At 40.8% G+C, this 20,288-nt stretch overlaps 1 protein-coding gene across 6 annotated transcripts in view; it reads right to left on the bottom strand.

The window, feature by feature from the left end:
- BICDL1 (BICD family like cargo adaptor 1) overlaps nucleotides 1–20,288 on the bottom strand; it is a 103,477-nt gene that overhangs the window by 80,380 nt on the left and 2,809 nt on the right. For all 6 annotated transcript variants that reach the window (XR_010108971.1, XM_034934625.4, XM_063593715.1 and 3 more), the window contains exon 2: nucleotides 14,069–14,284. Coding sequence is in view for 5 of the 6 variants with exons in the window: in XM_034934625.4 (XP_034790516.1) it covers nucleotides 14,069–14,284 (216 nt within the window). In the remaining variant the exon portion in view is untranslated. The remainder of the gene's footprint in view (nucleotides 1–14,068; nucleotides 14,285–20,288) is intronic.

Here is a 20,288-nt window from a genome sequence, read left to right as displayed (position 1 = left end):
TAAAGGCTTTCCCCTTCCTTTCCCTTCCCTTTCCTTTAAAAAAGAAAAAAAATACATAATGGAATAAAGGTTCTAAGTGGTGGACTGTTTGAGGGATTCAGCTAATACCTCATGTCCTTAATTCATATATGAGAACACATAGAATTGATATCTATTACTTAGATCTTATCATTAATGTAAAGGGAAAGACATATGCTAAAACATCTCTGACATCATAGTTACATCTTGCCCGCCCTCTGAGCCTGACCAGGACAGTGTCATAGGAGGAGGTATAACTGGTATCCATGGCAACATCACCAGACTGGGACAATGTGAAAAGCCGTAACCTAGCAACTGATGACGAGAGGTGTGTATAGGGGGAATTCTTACAGTTCTGCAAATGACAAACATGCAGCATTGAATGCAACTAATCATACCAGGGCAATGCGGAAAATCTGACTTATTCGTGGAGAATTACAGAATGTCAACCTCATAAAACCTTAGTACTATGATGCATAATTTTAAACAGGAAAATCACATAAACACCTCCTCATTCCCCACACCGTCAGTCGTGTGCAGGGAAAGTACCTTATGTGTCATGACTGGAATGGAAAATAAATTTTGTTGTGGCACCAATCATCTCAACCTCTCTCTATTTCTCATTACACAAAGGAGTAAATTTGGGTGAGAGGAGAAGCCGCCCTCGGTCCCAGAGAAGGATGAATATGTTCTGCATGCAAAGAAGACAGCATTACAAAGTTACCAGACATGATATACCACATCATGTGAGACTATCTCTCTACTAATTTTCTTTCCAACAGAGATCGCGTATGTACATGTGGACATTTAGAGAGCGAAGGAATCATCTCGTTCAATATCCGTGTTTTACTGACAGAAATTGAAACCCAGAGTGAGGATTTATTCAAAGTCAGAAAATTAGTGACAGAACATGGGCTAGAACCTAGGTCTTCTGTTTTCCAGGTCAATTCATTCCACTAAAGCACAATGCTATTCTTCCTCATGTTTAAACAGAAATGCTGTTGGACTTTATGGGAATGAGAAAAAAACCTCTATTATGTAAAGCCATTGAGAGCTTAGGGTTTATGTATTATAACAGTTAATGTTATTCTACCTAATATAACCATGAAAGGGTCTATCCCACCCTAAGGCAATCCCTGAAAAAGATACCAACTTTTTTTTTATTTTGGGGATTCTGGATCAAGTTATAACTTCAAAGGAATTTACCCAACTCTGTGATTATCAAAGATATTACTTGAGTACAAAAAGACCAAACAGCTTCTCTATCTGGGATAGAATGGTGAATGTGTACCAAAAAAGGTGATACTGTTACAACTATATCTGCCTTGGAATCCTACCTAGTTAGAATTGGAAGATCTTAGCAATCAGCCACTCTAATCTCTTTAGAAAACTGAAGCCCAGGACTCTTTCTACTGACTCCATTATGGCTGACACTGGCTAGTTGTTCACCAACCCATTTCTTCTCCTCCCTGGGCAAAAAGCTGGTCTACATTTCCCAGGTTTTCTTGTAACTGAGTATGGCCATGTGACTGAGCTCTGACCAGCAAATGAGCGGAAGTAACAGGCACCATTTCCAGGCATAGCCCACAGAAATCTTCCAGGTTCTTTTCCTTCTGCTACGACCTTAGAAGTCACCTGTTGAAAACAGCCGAGTCACAAGATGGAAGACGGCTGGAGGAGAACTGAATCACTGCCTGAACTAAGAGCCACTGACCACTCAGGAATACCAGCTTTTAATTCCTGTTAGGCTACTAAAAGTTGGTGACTGATCCGTCACAACAACTTCAGTATTAACGAATAAAACTGTAACTAGGGTTACTCTTCTACAAATAATGAATACCACCCCTTTTTTTCTTAATCAGTAAATATCATTTATTATCAAAGAGATGGCTTGTTTTACTTGTTAAGCCAGTAAGAGCCCCACAGGAAGCAGCAGAGGACTGGGACTGCAGACTTGAGCAAATCACTTAACTTCCCCGGGGCTCTGCTTCCTTAACTAGTCATAGATTAGTGACTGCACATCATTTTTCTTTAAACTCAGATTAAAAAAAACACTTTTTCCCTCAAATAAAATATTAAACAGAACTTCAATACATAAAACATTAAAATGCTCAGGTTGAAGTGAAAATGGGGAAGGGGACAGGAATCCACCAGATTAACAATCCATTCAGCTTTTCCTTGCAGCTATTCCCTGAGGCACCTCTTAGAGACCTATGGCTCCTCAGAATAGTTTCAGAACCGCTGATTGAAACCAATGGTTTTCCAAATTATATGGGATTTTTTTGTTGGCACCCACAGCCCTTTTCCATATGAAATCTTATGTGAAGCCTCAATAAACAGAACAGATAAACAGAACAGACAAAGTAATCTTTTATTAAGTATTTTATAATGTAGATGTATAAAATTTATAAACTCAATTAAGAAAAATTAGACCTTTTCAAAATAATTTGAAATTGGAGGATAAGGATGATGGTGGCAATCTTACTCAGTATTCATGTATTTGTGAATTTAGTTGATTTTAAATATTGAAAACAAATTGTTTTATTCACCCAGTGAAGCAGTTACAAGTGCAACCAGTTTTACTCAGTCCACCTTACAACTGCATAATACTCTTTAGTTAATAGAAGTGGCATGGAGGCTGCAGGCTGGCGTCTCCACACATTCAGGCAAAGCTGGCAGCACAGGCTGAGGCACTGGTGGTCTTGCGTGTGTTCTACATGACATCTCAAGAGGGTTCATGATGACTATTTTGGTAATGGTTCTTTGGAGTGTTACAAATTTTAAAAACACATTCAAGTTTGCAGAATCCCTGAAGAGCAAACATTTCACAAACCACTGGTCCAGATAGACCAGAAGTTCTCTTTTAGCTCTAAAACACTTACAATAGCACTGGACTATTGGCCCAGATGCCAATGTAGAGAAATGGAGAAGATGCTATCTGTGTCAAAACATGACTTGCTTTTCTGTTGACGGTTCATTCGCTGGATACAGATATTTTGTTTTTCAAAGCAACAATACTTAGGAACCAGAACTATGGGATAACCAGCATAAGTAACAAAAGAGTATATAGTGTGCTGCCAACTTTTTGTCTGCCTGTCAACTCCAACCTTCCTACCATCTGCAATCTTCCTACCATTTACCAAGTACAAAATTTGGGGGCCCCACCTCACATCAGGCAAGGGTAGCTCATTTAAACTCTATTTTTATCTCTCCTACACAATATACCAAGCTGTCTACAAGGATTGAGTGAATCCAGATTTCAAGGTAAAAAGAAAGACTAACTGCCACATTAAGCCAAATCTAGAAGCATGAAAAAGATCTACCCCTACAGTAATTAATCTGAATCTTGGGCCTTAAAACCTCCAAAATTTAGGCCCAATATACTAGAACTTTAGGCGTTCCTCTTTTGAAAAAGAAAACCAGAACTAGATACTTGTAGCCCACACAACCAACCTGAAGACTCTTGAATCAGGCATGGCTCTCTCGGTAAATAATTAAGAACAGGCTCAGCCAGGCGCAGTGGCTCATGCCTGTAATCCCAGCACTTTGGGAGGCCGAGGCGGGCGGATCATGAAGTCAGAAGATCGAGACCATCCTGGCCAACATGGTGAAACCCCATTTCTACTAAAAATACAAAAATTAGCTGGGTGTGGTGGCGTGTGCCTGTAATCCCAGCTACTCGGGACGCTGAGGCACGAGAATCACTTGAACCCAGGAGGTGGAGTTTGCAGTGAGCCGAGATTGTGCCACTGCACTCCAGCCTGGTGACAGAGGAAGACTCCATCTCAAAAAGAAAAGAACAGGCTCAACTAATCAATACAAGAATCTACCAAAAAAAAAAAAAAAAAAACACCCCTATGCCGGAAGAATAAGCAATTACCACCCTAATGTGTTTAACCTACTAATTAGCAATAGCACAATCTGGAAATGCTGGAAAATCTGTCTTCACAGAAGAGAGCTCCTATGTAAAAGGCCCTTTTCTGTTTTAGCTGAAGTGGTCCTCTCAACATACCATTTTTAATCCTTCTAGTACATCCTTAATATAACAAACATTGCTAAGAATGAATTCCAAACATTTGGATTCATTTTACCTAGTGATGTAAAAGGCATCCAAAACAATACCACCCAGCAAATATCAACCAAAAAATCAACCAAATCAATGAGATAGAAATACATATGAAGTGGTTTTTATTTCCAATTGACTACCCATCCTGGAAGATTTACAAAAAGCCAATCCTCAAGCCAGTGGTTAACATGTAACCTTTGCAAGGCCTTGAGCAAGTGTCACCAAACTTCTGTCTGACCCTCAGTTTCCTTATCTGCCAAATAAAGAGTAACTATTGGCTGGGCACAGTGGCTCATGCCTGTAATCCCAGCATTTTGGGAGGCCAAGGCAGGTGGATCACTTGAACCCAGGAGTTCAAGACCAGCCCAGGCAGCACGGTGAAACTCATCTCTATAAAAAGTATAGAAAATTAGCCAAGAATGGTGGCTTACAGCTGTAGTCCCAGCCACCTGGGAGGCTGAGGTGGAGGATCACCTGATCCCAGGAGGTCAAGGCTATAGTGAGCCATGATGGCGCTGCTGCACTCCAGCTTGGGCAATAGAGTGAGATCCTGTCTCAAAAAAAAAAAAAAAAAAAAAAAAAGAGTAATTATCATGACTTCCATCACAGGCAGGAATGGGATCAGAAGACGTCACATATGAGAACGTCCTTTGGAAATTTAAATTGCTGTTATTTGGTTGAGAAATTATCTTGTTTTCATAACTTCTTTCTAGAATAGGATGACTAAAAATTGCCAGCCTCTGTAAACGAAGCAGACTTTTAAGAAAAAAACAAATAATACAACCCCCACCTCAAAAGGAACAAAAGCCCATTCAGCAATTAAAACTACTTCTGATAACCAGCTGTTGCTCACTGTAAAGTGTTCTAGAAACAAAAATGGTTCTGCATCACTCAACAGAGGCAGAGTGGTGGTGACACTTATGGACACTGTATTAATGTCTTTAACTCCAAGAAAGGAAACTGGGAGAAATGTGCTTCAAGAAGTGTACCAGACGCAGAGTTGCTAATCCAAAATGAGCTGTTTAAAGAACAAGGATCTGTTTACCCTTCAGAGGAAAATTAGTCTTTTCAGAGAAGATTAGTTTCAGCTAGTATGCAAACTGTATTCTTTGTGTGTGGATAAGGCATTAGAGGCTGACTGAGGAAAATAGCTCCAAACAGGCAGGAAACAGACTAAGCATCTGTTTGCATTAACTTCCTCCTACACATCTCACCTCACAGGCATGAACTCAGAAGGTGGTTCTTCTAGGAGCTGAGAGTGTGTACGTGGGGGGTGGGGGACACTCTTGTCTGAATTCAGCTTCCGTCACTGTGAATGAGGAAATTCTTGGTGACAACCTCATGAAAGGTACTAGAACAGAGTCTCAGGTCCTGAGAGAGCTCAGATGGCTGCGGAAATTTAACTCAGTATTTCACCTCAATACAACAGAATTCTCATTTGTTCTACTTATGTGAAACTAACATGGATATGTAAAGGGCATCTCAACCTTAATTATCCACACAGTCTAAGATGAATTATTTGACTTTATATTCCAACCTATCCCTCTTTCCTTCCTCTAGCCTTTGGTCTCTCAAGTTAATGATGCCACTATTCCTCCAGTAGCTCAAGACAAAAACCTAGGAGTCATTTTTGATTATTTTTTTCTTTAACCTTCCTTCCCACAACCATTTATTCCATTAGTAAGTCTTGTCAGTTCTACCTTCAAAACATATATCCAACCTAACCCGTTTCAACACTTCCATAATCAAAGCTACCATCAACTCTACCTGGGGAGTCGCTTCTTCATCCATCTCTATCCCTCCACCCTCAGCCCGATAATCCATCCTCCTAGAGTAACTAGAGTAATCTTTTAAAAGTTGTTATCAATCAGGTCATGATGCTCCCCTGCCAAAAACATATCACTGGCTTCCCAGCACACTGACTAAAACCCCTGGTAGCTGGCAAGGCCCTATGAGATCTGGCTGCTGATTACCTCTCTGATCTCATCTCCTAACCCTTCCCAAGCTAACCACACCCCAGTCATAGCAGCCTTCTTTCCACTGTTCTTAGGTTTTTACATGTTGTTTTCTTTGCCAGGAATACTCTTTTGCTCCTTTTTATCCTGCTCAAACTTCACCTCCCCAAAGGTTCCTTCCTGAGAATCCTATCAAAAATTGAGTTGTCTCTACAGCTACCACTTTCTCCTCCTTACCTGGTTTTATTGTATTCATAGTACTATCACTAGCTGATTTGTCTGTTTATGTATTTCCTTCTTTACTGTCAACTTCATGCATTATTTTCAGACAGGGAATGCACCTTGTTCACTGTAGCATCACTGTTACTCAGAACAGTGACTTCATACATAGTAGGTGCACATTATAAGTATTTGAATGAATGAATGATTTTTTCAAATTGTGAAATACAACATATATAAAGATAAATACATAAAACAAATACGTCTTGCTTAACAAATAATTATAAAGCAAACACCCACATAATTCCCACCAAGGTCAAGAAACAGAACACTGCCAGCTTTCCAGAAGCCTCCTCTCCAGGCACCATTCCATGATGACAGGGATCCTCCCCACCAATCACACACATTCCCCAGGTAACCATTATCTTGACTTTTGTGATGATAATTACCTCAGTTTTCTTTATAGTTGTACTATGTATGCATACAGAATGATAGGTTTTGCACTCTTGATGAAGGTAGATATGAGGAGAGTACAGACTATTAAAACATTCTTGGAGCAATATGATAGTATCTATTAAAAATTTAAATGTACATACCTTTTGACCTAGCTATCCTGTTTGTAGGAATCTATCCTAGAAAAATGTGAAGAGTGCAAAAATGTATGAACAAGGATGTTCACTGCAGCAGTATTTGTAACACTAAATCACTATAACCAACACATATGCCCTTCAATGGCATAGCTGTTACATTAGCCGTGGTACCTCCATATGTGCTATATGGAATACTATATACAACCATTTAAAATACTTTAAAAAAAAGTCCAAGATATAGTAAGTGAAAGAATTTTAAGAAAACCATTTTGTTTAAAATGAAAGCAAAAACGGCTGGGCGTGGTGGCTCACACCTGTAATCCCAGTACTTTGGGAGGCCGAGGTGGATCACCTGAAGCCAGGAGTTTGAGACCAGCCTGCCAACATGGCAAAACCGCATCTCTATTAAAAATACAGAAATTGGGTAGGCATGGTGGCACTCGCCTGTAATTCCAGCTACTTGGGAGGCTGAGACACAAGAATCATTTAAACCCAGGAGGTGGAGGTTGCAGTGTGCCGAGATTGTGCCACTACACTCCAGCCACCGCACTCCGGGAGACAGAGCAAGACTCTCTCAAAAACAAACAAAAACAAAGCAAAATAAGTAGAAAAGTTATGTACAACATGTGTGCATGTGTGTATCACATATGAAGAAATACAAAAAAAATTAACACCAAACCATGGCTAGTATTTTCTTTGGAAGAGGACCATGGGAGATTTTCACTGTTTGCACTGAACATTTCTCTATTGTCTCAATATTATTTCACAGTGAACATGAATTCTTTTTGCCATCAGGAAACACAATAAACATTTTTAAAATTTAAAAATCTATAGGCCAGGTACGGTGGCTCATGCCTGTAATCCCAGCACTTTCCGAGGCCGAGGTGGGCAAATCACCTGAGGTCAAGGAGTTTGAGACTAGCCTGGCCAACATGGTGAAATCCCGCTTCTACTAAAAATACCAAAAATTAGCCGGGTATAGTGGCGGGCGCCTGTAATCCCAGCTACTCAGGAGGCTGAGACAGGAGAATCCCTTGAACCTGGGAGGCGGAGGCTGCAGTGAGCTGAGATCGTGCCATTGCACTCCAGCCTGGGCAACAAGAGCGACACTCCGTCTCAGAAACAAACAAACAAACAAACAAATCTATAAAACTTAAACTTAGGATAGAGGCAAAACTAGAATTTCTGAATATCTACTAAGGAATATTCAGTAAAGCTAAGTTCCTTAAGAAGCCGACCCTATCCTAGCCAGATAAATCAAAGTTCATAAAAATAACACCCCATTGGGAGCCAATCTTTCATAGACATAGATTTCAAACTTCCTGGCTTCACCTGAACTATAATGGATCTTTGTTTCTTTATTTCAGTCTCTCCTTCACCAATATTTAGACCATTCCTCCAGGTATCTCTTGGCCTAATCCCTTCTAGTTTAAAGTACAGGCTTTGGATTCTCCTGGCCTTGGACCTAGGCCTAACTTCCTGTTGAATGCTCTTTATCACCCTCCCTATCTCAGTGATTCTATAGTAGAAACCCATCTTGGCTTCATTCAGCCTTTGAAGCAGCCCTTTTTATACAATGCTCCCAAAACAGCTTCTCCCTTTGGGTATTAGGGAGTAATACCCAAAGTCATAGTGACAAGGCACATGACCCCAATTCTGGATGTGAGAAATTGGGGAGAGGTTTGTTAGAGACACTTGTAGCACTGTGATGAGGGGAAAGGGATAAATGGAGGGGGCTCTGGGAAAACAAATGCAAAAAGAATATAGCACAATACCTAAATAAATCAAAGAAAAAATAATTATTTTAAGGTGAATTCTCGAGTTTTACTCTTGAAGAAGCCATCAGGGCTGCACAGTGAGCAATTATATATCCTATGTGAGGCTCTGCTCAGAAGCAATCACCATTCAGCTTTCCAAATGAGAACCTCTGGCTGCCTCCTTCTCCATACTACAGACCATGTGGAGCATGAGAACAGATGAGATGACACAGAGTTGCAGACAGGGAGTTCTTTTGTCTAGTGTATGCTCCCAAGAAGGACAGGAAAGCCATAATGATACCTAAACCCAAATAATGGCCAATCGTCCCATGAGACGAGAATTTTTTGTAAAAGCTAAAAGGCTCATTTCCATACCCATCAGTAGAGTCAGAGAACTACAGAACCAATCGCTCTGTAACTGACCAACCTGCAGACCATGGAGAAGCACAGTGCAATGCAAAAGGACCTGCAGACTTTAAATCAATGCACAAAAGCTCTGTCCATTCTCATATGTAGTCACTCCTCTCAATTCATTGAAGACTGGCTTTTTATGCAATTCCAGGAGTATCTATGATAATAATATTAGGTGTCTAGGCAAGTGAGTCACCATTAGCTATAGGTTGCCTGTCAAAGCACTGATATCCATGGCACCTTTGACAACTGGTTTTCAAACAGCATACACGCAGTGTAAGAGTGAGTGTGAAAGTCAGGAGTGCACTTCTAAAGAGTACATGGAGGGGTAGTGTATTCTTGACAGTTATAGTTCTAATAATCTCCTTATTGGGTATTTTAGATAATCATTTAACAACAACAACAAAACCCAACCATCTTTTATTGAATGCCCACTCTGCTAAATACCTGTTTACAACAATAAACAAGACAGATAGAGTCCCTGCTCTCATAGAGTTTACAGTCTAACAGTATTCATCAAATAATGCTGTTCCCTTAGCTCTTCCACAGCTGGATCCTCACCCTTGGGGTCTCATCTCAGATGTTGTCTCCCCACAGAAGCCTTCCCTACCGACTGTTTTTTTTTTTTTTTTTTAAAGATGGGGTCTTGCTCTGTTGCCCAGGCTGGAGTGCAGTGGCACAATTTCGGCTCACTGCAGCCTTTGCCTCCCAGGTTCCAGCGATTCTCCTGCATCAGACTCCCGGGTAGCTGGAGATTACAGGCTCACGATACCATGCCCAGCTAATTTATGTATTTTTAGTAGAGATGGGGTTTCACCATGTTGGCCAGGCTGGTCTCGAATGCCTGACCTCAGGTGATCTGCCCGCCTTAGCCTCTCAAAGTGCTGGGATTACAGGCATGAGCCACCATGACCCGGCCCCCTACCGAGTCTTTCTAAGGTAGAAAAAGCTCCCTGCTTTCTAGTCAGTCTCCATCAAATCACCCTTCATAGTACCTACTGCAATCTGTATCTTGTGGATTGTTCATTTATTTATACATCTTCTCCTACTAGCTTCATAAAACAGAGGACTTGTGTTCTCCACTGTATTCCCAGTGCCTTGATCAATAAATATTTGCTGAATGTTGCATTAAAGAAGATCTAAAAAAATAATAAAGGCTTTCATATTTTACTCAAGGAATAGAATGCAGGTTAGTCTTTAGAGGAGGGTAATGAGAGAGGTGGATTGGGACTTTTTCAAAGAATAAAATTAAGGGTTCTAAGTATCTTCCCATGAACCATGGCAGCTCTTAGTCATACGGCCAAAGGCTTATGTATCTTTGGTATGTAAATATGTTATTAAGTATATGCAACCCCCCAGAAAAGTGACACTACTGTGAACACCTCCCACAGACAGCACTGATTAAGATCCAAGAGTTGTATCTGTTGGTAAGAAAACCCCAACACATTTCTTATGGGTTGAATTATGTTCCCCTTCCCCTATCCATATATTGAAGTTCAAAACCCAGTACCTCAGAATGTGACCTTATTTAGAGACAGAGTCTTTACGTAGGTAATCAAATTAAAATGAGGTCATTAGGGTGGGTCTAATCCAATATGGTTGGCGTCCTTACAAGGTTAGGAGAAATGAGTGACTGCTATGGGTACAGGGTTTCTTTTGCGGAGGGTGACATGTTCTCTAATTAGATAATGGTGATGGTGGCACAGCTCTGTAAATAACTAAAAACTACCCAATTATACACTTAAAAAAAATTTTTTTTAAGAGACAAAGTCTCACTCTGTCACTCAGGCTGCAGTGCAGTGGTGTGATCATAGCTCACTGCAGCTTCAAATTCCTGGGCTCAAGCAATCAGCCAGGACTACAGGTATGCACCACTACACATGGAGAATTTAAAAACATTTTTTTTGTAAAGACAGGGTCTTACTGTATAGGCTAGTCTCAAGCTCTTGGCCTCAAGTGATCCTCCTGCCTCAACCTCCTAAAGTGCTGGGATTACAGACATGAGCCACTGTGCTAAGCCCCAAATTGTACCCTTTTAAAGGGTAAACGTTATGGTATGTGAATTATATCTCAATAAAGCTGTTATTAATAAAGAGAAGAGCAGCCCTGGAGGCCAAGGAAGCCAATGAGATGTATGTAAACTCTGGACGAAGGTATCAAAGAAATACTGTACATTTTAGATATTATACATTTCATACTTATAAAAACACATTTTAAACACTATAAGAAAAGTACGGCCTTTGGCCAGGCGTGGTGGCTCATGCCTGTAATCCCAGCACTTTGGGAGGCCGAGGCGGGCAGATCACAAGGTCAGGAGATCGAGACCATCCTGGCTAACATGGTAAAACCCCGTCTCTACTAAAAATACAAAAAATTAGCCGGGCGTGGTGGCAGGCGCCTGTAGTCCCAGCTACTTGGGAGGCTGAGGCAAGAGAATGTCATGAACCCGGGAGGCGGAGCTTGCAGTGAGCTGAGGTTGTGCCACTGTACTCCAGCCTGGGCGACAAAGCAAGACTCTGTCTCAAAAAAAAATAAAAAGAAAAAGAAAAGTATGGCATTCTACTACCTCTGTTGATTATCTTGTCCTAGGAGAATCTTAATTCACTTCAAAATATTTAACTCCTCTAGTTCCTGGATACTCAGTTAATAAAACGCTATCTAAACTTGCTGCTGATGGAAACCCCAGGGGCTGGTCCTGCTTGAAAAAAGGGAAAAAGCTATAAAACTCACCAAGGGCCTATGTTCAAGGCCAGAAAGGATAACAAAAATCTAGATCTAGTAGAAATGTTATCTTCCTACGTTCTTTTAGGAGCAGCTTATCAGGATTTTCTATAAGAAATTAGGCAAAGTGAACAAATTATAAAGACACTGCTTTAGTAAAACAACCATCAACACTGAAACAAATCCTTACCTTCACACGCTGTTTAACATAAACACATTATCTCATTTTTCATTTCAATAATACTTGTATGAGGCATAATTTTTACACCCATTTTAAAGAAAAGGAAACTGAGGCACAAACAAGGTCCCCCAGTTAATGAGTAACAGAGTCAGATTCCAAGCTCCATGAGCTTTTGCTATGTCATGCTGAAATCTGCTTTTTCCCTTCGTCTCTCTTGGTCACCTATCTTTCACAGGGCAGAGTCTGCTTTAGCTCATGTTGTTTTGTAACATGAACTTAGCCCCCAAAAAATCTTAATTTCCCCTTCAATTTTTCTGGTTTGTTGCATTCATTCTATAAGTCTCCATAAGAAACACTTACTCAAAGTATGTATTAAATGTTTTTGAACAAATAAATCAATCTAGCCAGGCCTCTCTGGTTGAATCTTTCATGAATAATGAATGAAAATAGTCAAAAACATAAAAATTTTTACAAGGATACAGATTCCATTCCCAGTTGCTGAAAAAAGGTTTCAGAACTGAATCAGAAATCCTGTTACTGAGCTGGCTCTGTGAAGTGACTTCCTGAACTGTCCAATTCCTACTTCCCAGACAAATGGTGACTGGATTCTCCAGATGGGAAACCTGCAGGCAAGATCTTTAGCTCTACCTATTGCCTGAATCATCAGCTCTCACAAACATTCTGGTATTTCCCTGCAACTATTTTCCAAGTTTCTAAGCATCATTTTCCTTCTTTCTTTCTCCCTCTCCTCTACCTTTCCTTCTTCTCCTCCCTTCCCCATTGGTGGCATTTTCTTCCCATATTCTTGTGAGACACATTTTTTCACTGGTCTCAGAATAACCACAGGAAGCAACTACAACACAAACTAGTGAAATAACTTCATACAGCATCACCCATCAAATTAGTGGAAGATCCAGGAATTTAAGAAATGCTGCCCTATTTACATTTTTCCCTAAGACCAAAGCACCAAACACTAACCATGCAGACACGGCACTGCTCCCATGAGAACATCAGTGCTGAGGGATGATATCAGAGAAGTTCTTTTTCCTCCGGTAACTGAAGAGTTGGTAGTTTTATTTTCAATATACAAGAAGGGCTGAGGTAGAATAGTAAATCCAAGTCTTAATTTTCTAAAATAGATGGATTTATAGACCAGGGCATTAATAACATTCCTGCATTTGTTTAAAAGGTATGTTCTGTATTTAAATTAGATTTCCATCTATTTAGCCTCAACCTCCTTCCTTGAAATGATTTTACAGCCTTGACTTTGGTTAATACTTCCATGACACCACCTTAGAAAGGTACAAATAAAGAATGTTTACTAAATGTGGAAATAAAACAAATTTTCAATACAGATACACATTTCTTTTCATATTTAAACAATACAAAAAGTGTACATTCACAAATGCAACATCAATAAAAATCAATTGCTCTAGAAATTTTCCCTAAGCTTAAAAAGTTTAAAGATAGTACCTTTTAATATTTGAACTAAATGAATTAACATAATTTTGCCAGTGATAGACTTTCGTAGGTAAAGTAATCACGGACTTTTAGAGCTATAAAAACGTCAGAAGTCATTAAGCACAACCCCTTCATTTTAAAAATGAGAAAACTCCCAAGTTAAGTCATTGTCAAAGTCTGTGGCTTGTTAATCACAAGCATGCATCTTGGCTCCTGACCCCTAGTTCAGTAATACCAAAGTTCTTGTGGATAGAAATACTGAACTTTGTTAAAAACGAAGGCATACAAAATCAGAATTGCTCTTGTCATCTATATGACTGACATTATACAGAAGCTCTATTTCAACTTTTTTTATTTTTTTTTTCGAGACAAGCTCTCACTCTGTCGCCCGGGCTGGAGTGCAGTGGCATGACTGATCACAGCTCACTGCAGCCTTGACCTCCTGGGCTCAAGCGATCCCCCCACCTCAGCCTCCCAAGTAGCTGGGACCACAGGCAGGTGCCACCATGCCTGGCTCATTTTAAAAAAACTTTTGTAGAGATGAGGTCTCCCTATGTTGCCCAGATTGGTCTGAAGTGCTTCTCCCACCTCGGCCTCCCAAAGTGCTGGGGTCACAGGCATGAGCCTCCATGCCCAGCCTATTTCAACTTTTAGTATTTTACATCTTAAATTCTTAATTTGTGACTCACCCTGCTGAGCTGATCCAATAGCCTTTGGTTCTGTTCCGACAGTTCCTGGACAGCCCGTGATTTTTCTCGATCTGCTTCCCGCAGATGAACCTGCTGCCTCTCCAACTCATCCTGTAGCTGCTTCACATCACTCTCCAGCTCTGACACTCGGCCTTCCCACTCCCCTTCTCGGTTCTCAAATCGTCTTCTCAATTCATGTTTCTCCTGCTCTAAGTGCTGGGTGAAAAGTGAAGAGGATTTAAACACTGATAAAAATTCCACAGCCTTTTATTTTTTCTCTCCGCGCTCTCCTAACTTTTCTTTTTCCTAGTCAGTAGACACAATAAAACACCCTACCACATAGGACAAGTTGCCCAATTCACAGCTACAAAAATATTCCTTCTTCCAGAGCAGGGAAGAAGTTGGTTTCACAAAGAGAATGCCATTCTTACTGAAAATACTTAAAGTTATTATGTTTATTCTTATCCTTAGGCATGAGGTTCTAGACTAGGGAGTTCACTTGAAATTTGCCAATCATCTAACCAATTGGCGAACTATACATTTAAACAACTAAAAATGAGTCCCACAACTAAAATCCTTTTTGATTTTTTTGAGATGGAGTCTTGCTCTGTCGCCCAGGCTGGAGTGCAGTGGTAAGACTCCGTCGCCCAGGCTGGAGTGCAGTGGTGTGATCTTGGCTCACCACAACCTCTGCCTCTCAGGCTCAAGCAATTCTCATGCCTCAGCTTCTCAAGCAGCTGGAATTACAGGAATGCGCCATGACACTGGGCTAATTTTTGTATTTTCAGTAGAGATGGGGTTTTACAATGTTGCCCAGGTTGGTCTCGATTTCTTGACCTCGTGATCCCCCTGGCCCAGCCTCCCAAAGTGCTGGGATTACAGGTGTGAGCCACCGTGCCCCACCCCCTCCTTACTTTTTTTAAGGAGGCTTCCTTTGGAGTCACCTATTATCCATGGCATAATACCAGATTCTTACTATCACAGAATTTTTCAGAGATGAAAAGAACTCCAGAGATCTTTTCAATTAACCATCTCGTCTTAGAAATGAAGCAACAGAAGAGGTTAAGTGACAATCTCAAGGTCACTACTAGTAAACGGCAAAGCGGGGATTGTCTAAGTCAGTTGACTCTGGTTCTCTAAGTCACAGCTCAATAAATATTTGTTGCTATATATAGCAATGTAATTCAAAATCATTAGGGCAAGTTGAGGTTCAGGGCCACTTTAAATCATGGCCCATTAAGCCTTGTGTATTTATTTGATACATTCATTCATTCTTGATCACCTACTATGAGCCAAGCACAGTCCTAGGGACATTCTAATGAGCAAAACAGACATGGTCCTTGCCTGTATGGAATTTTCATTCTAGTGGAGGAGACTGATAAAACAAATTGCATATGAAAGATGGTATGCAGGAAAAGTACATATGGTTTAATGTAGCAGCTCAATAAAACAAGATTCCTTTGGATTGAGGGAAATAAAAACATCTTTTTGTGGCCAGGCGCGGTGGCTCACGCCTGTAATCCCAGCACTTTGGGAGGCTAAGGAGGGCAGATCACGAGGTCAGGAGATCGAGACCATCCTGGTTAACACAGTGAAACCTGATCTCTACTAAAAAAATAAAACTAGCGGGGCGAGGTGGCGAGGGCCTGTAGTCCCAGCTACCCAGGAGGCTGAGGCAGGAGAATGGCATGAACCCGGGAGGCGGAGCTTGCAGTGAGCCGAGATCGCGCCACTGCACTCTAGCCCGGACGACAGAGCGAGACTCCGTCTCAAAAAAAAAAAAAAAAATCTTTTTGTTTCTGAGATAAATATGCATGCCTCTGAAGAGTATGTTCTCCTATTTAAAAAGCACAGTATGTACAACCGCCAAATCTATACTTCAAAGACTCTAGGAAATCTAAGTGAAAGTAATGGTCCTGAACTTTTGGTGCTCTCAGAAACATTCTGATGTAACTATTCAAAATACACCCTGGACCGCAATTCCTGAGATTGTGATGCAGTTAAGAATAAACTGAAGTCTAAGGCATCTATGCGTGTGTGTGTGTATCTGTATATGTATATATACTGGGTTTTACAGGAAATTCTGACACACTGAAGGTTGACATCAAGCACTGAGACTGTCTGAATGAACTAAAATGCACATATGAATCTTCTCTTTCAGACTACTCAGTCATCTCCTTATCTTGAGAGGCTATACTCTTATTCACCTGAAGTTCTCACCATTCAAAATATCTTTCAGAATGCTTCTTTTGGAAAGCCTTAAGGGACAGCTTACAGTCATGCAAGAAAATAAGTTCTATTACTTCACATCTGGGGTGTGTCTAAAAAATGAGATTAGCCTCCTTCATCCTGCCATCTTATTCTCCTTACTTTGTTGAGTGACTTTTGAATGTTTCTGAAAGTCATTAACCCCAAAAAGATGAAAATTTACCATGATTGAGAGCAGTCAAAAGAATGTGCCAAAAGATAAAAACAGCAGTAGAAAATTAACATTCTGAGCACACTGGCAAAGGCAGTTTTCACCGAAAACTCCCAAGTTGACAACTTTAAGGAGACAACTCATTTGGAGATAGCCACTCGAGTGTATCTGTTGAAAAAGACACATTATATTTTATACAGTCTGTTTGGGGCAATGTGGGAAAAGAAATGACGAGGGAGGGCCTTCTCATCAGTATGAGAATTTTTTGCTCTATGCATCCCTTGTATTGCTTAACTTCCAAAAATGAGAATTTTTTTTTTTTTTTTGAGACGGAGTCTTGCTCTGTCTCCCAGGCTGGAGTGCAGTGGCATGATCTCGGCTCACTGCAACCTCCGCCTCCCGGGTTTACGCCATTCTCCTGCCTCAGCCTCCCGAGTAGCTGGGACTACAGGCGCCCACCACCACGCCCAGCTAATTTTTTGTATTTTTAGTAGAGACAGGGTTTCACTGTGTTAGCCAGGATGGTCTCGATCTCCTGACCTCGTGATCCGCCTGCCTCGGCCTCCCAAAGTGCTGGGATTACAGGCGTGAGCCACCATGCCCGGCCAGAGCATGTTTTAGTCACTGTAGAAACTTCAGCAAGATGGAATGCAGAAACAAATGCTAATTGCAATCCTAAAATTGTGATACTTGCTTTTATTCAATTTTTTCAAAATGAAAAAGATTCAGCAGAAGGCAATGGCAAGAACTCAGTAATCACAGTGTTACTGAGAGGCCAGATAAATTAGGCTTGTGTTCTAAAAGAACAGAGTGACTTAAAAATATTCAGCAAACAGCTGTTAGTGAAGAGCCCAACCAAGCAACTGAAACAATCCAATCCACTTGGGGGCAGGGCTGAGGACAGGTGGTGCTGATCAGTCTATTCAGTCCTTGTATTTCTTTGGACATGAGACAAACTTCCTATTTCATGTTTCCCAATCCTTTGACAAATTCCAGGCTTTCCTATTAATAAACATACAGAATTTACCATTTTGTACAGAATTTAGCATCTGCTCTGAGAAAAGTTTCTCCTAGAATTATATTTTCAATTAAGTGCTAAATTAACCAGAAAACTCTAGGGAGACTGTCAGGAAGTGTGAAGGTCAAGTTCTGCTTATGCTCTCCTTCGTTTCTCAGGGTTATATAGTATTTTAGAAAGTTAATATCAAAATTGTCAAGGTCATCAAAAATAAGGTTAAGAAACTGCCAGTCACAGCTAAGAGGAGCCTAAAGTGACACAAAAACTAAATGTAATATGGTATCCTGGAACAGAAAAAGGTATTAGATAAATGCTTAGATAATCTGAATAAACTGAAGACTTTAGTTAGTAATCACGAGTACTGGTTCAATAATTATGGCAGATGTACCATACTATTGTAAGATGTTAATAAGAGGAAGCTGGGTGCAGGGTATATGCAAACTCTCTGTACTATCTTTCCAGCTCTTTTGGAAATCTAAAACCATTTTAAAAAATAGAGTCTATGGCTGGGCGCAGTGGCTCATGCCTGTAATCCCAGCACTTTGGGAGGCCCAGGTGGGCGGATCACGAGGTCAGGAGTTTAAGACCAGCCTGACCAAGATGGTGAAACCCCGTCTCTACTAAAAACACAAAAATTAGCCGGGCATGGTGGTGTATACCAGTAGTCCCAGCTACTCAGGAGGCTGAGGCAGGAGAATTGTTTGAACCCGGGAGGCGGAGGTTGCAGTGAGCCAAGATGGCGCCACTGCACTCCAGCCTGGGTAACAAAGTGAGACTCCGTCTCGAAAAAAAAAAGAGTCTATTTAAAACTAAAAAAACCCCACCACCCAAAATTAAGATCATTAGCTTACATAAAACAGGTCTTTACAGAAATGGATTTCTGCCAAAAAAAAAAAGAACCAAAAAACTGACAATATGCTCAGAAGTCCAGTGCATGGTTCTGAAAAAGTACTGTTCTTTAAAAGGTCCAAGAACTAAATGCAAATCAGAACCCCTGGGTTTTCTTCCCTAAATCCACTAGTGACTCCCATTATGTATTCATTTTCATCTTTTGTTCTTCCTCTTAAAAAAATAGTACTGGACTAATGAGAATTGGCCTGGCCTGGGGAAGGAGGAAAATATAACTGAGGGAAGAGAACAATCTCTGCAGTAAAGAGATAATCCACTCAGCCATGATGGAAAAAAGGGAGATACTGTACATTAACAACAAATATTTAATTCCTGAAGAAAAGAAGTGTATAAATACAAGTTACTGTCTTACTTCATATTCTGGGGAAAAAGCTAAGGACATGACCGGATATAAGTTTTAAAGCAAAACGGCTAATTGTAGATGAAAAGAAATTTTTAAAAATGCCTTCAGAACTTTAAGCATCTGGGCTGGGTGCAGTGGCTCACGCCTGTAATCCCAGCACTTTGGGAGGCTGAGGCGGGAGGATCACCTGAGGTCAGGAGTTCAAGACCAGCCTGGCCACCATGGTGAAACCCCATCTCTAAAAAATACAAAAATTAGCCAGGCATGATGGTGGGTGTGTGTAATCCCAGCTACTCGGAAGGCTGAGGCAGGAGAATCGCTTGAATCCAGGAGGCAGAGAGGTTGCAGTGAGCTGGTATCACGCCACTGCACTCCAGCCTGGGCAACAGAGCAAGACTCTGTCTCAAAAAAAAAAAAAAAAAAGAAAAAAAGAAACAACTTTAAGCATCTGATTCAGTGAATGAGTAACAAAATACAGAGTCAATTCAAGAGTGGAAAAAATGGCCCAAACCTTACAGTTTTTCCAATTAACCTGAATTTTCATTTTAACCCCAAGAGACACATAACTAAAAAACTTCTATGTTAACCTTTAAACCACTGAAGACTTTAAATATTAATAGTATGCCTTTAATGACACAATAGTGTAGCATCAAGTACTTTAATGTTTGAAATGAAAACAACAAAATCTTGGGCTTGGCACACAGAACCAGAGAGGTATTTAGTATTAACTAATGAATAGGTAGAAAAGATCTTGAAAATGCCTTGTTTGTCCCGACATTAGAAAGGTGCCGGCCCAGCGCAGTGGCTCATGCCTGTAATCCCAGCACTTTGGGAGGCCGAGGCAGGCGGATCACGAGGTCAGGAGCTCGAGAACATCTTGGCTAACATGGTGAAACCCCGTCTCTACTAAAAATACAAAAAAAAAAAATTAGCCAGGCGTGGTGGCGGGCGCCTGTAGTCCCAGCTGCTCAGGAGGCTGAGGCAGGAGAATGTCATGAACCTGGGAGGTGGAGCTTGCAGTGAGCTGAGATTGCGCCACTGCACTCCAGACTGGGCAACAGAGCGAGACTCCATCTGGGGGGCAGGGTGGGGGGGTGGAAGAAAGGTGCCAATTTTGAAGTAGTAGAGAAGATGGGATTAAAATAAAACCAGTCTCATTATTCAATAGTGAAAGTGGCATTCCCTCAGTCCACTCACATGTTTCTCTTTCAAACCACCCTGTAAGAAAATGGGTTTGACTCCAAATGTCCGACAGTTTGTGGAAGATTATAAAATTTTTTTTTTCTGGCCAAGTTCTCTCATGAATAAATGCGTCTTAAAGTACTGGTTTTATACTCCCAAGTGTTTGATTTAATTGAAAATACAGGCCAGGCTCAATGGTTCACTCCTGTAATCCCACCATTTTGGAAGGCCAGGGCAGGAGGACTGCTTGAGCCCCGTAGTTTGAGACCAGCCTTGGCAACATAGTGAGACCCCATCTCTACAAAACATTTTTACAAAATTAGCCAGGTGTGTAGTAGGTGCCTGTAGT

This window comes from Pan paniscus, chromosome 10, assembly GCF_029289425.2.
Source record: "Pan paniscus chromosome 10, NHGRI_mPanPan1-v2.0_pri, whole genome shotgun sequence".
NCBI classification, from domain to species: domain Eukaryota; kingdom Metazoa; phylum Chordata; class Mammalia; order Primates; family Hominidae; genus Pan; species Pan paniscus.
The sequence above is the reverse complement of the archived record's forward strand: the minus strand, read 5'-3'. Positions and strand labels throughout refer to the sequence as shown.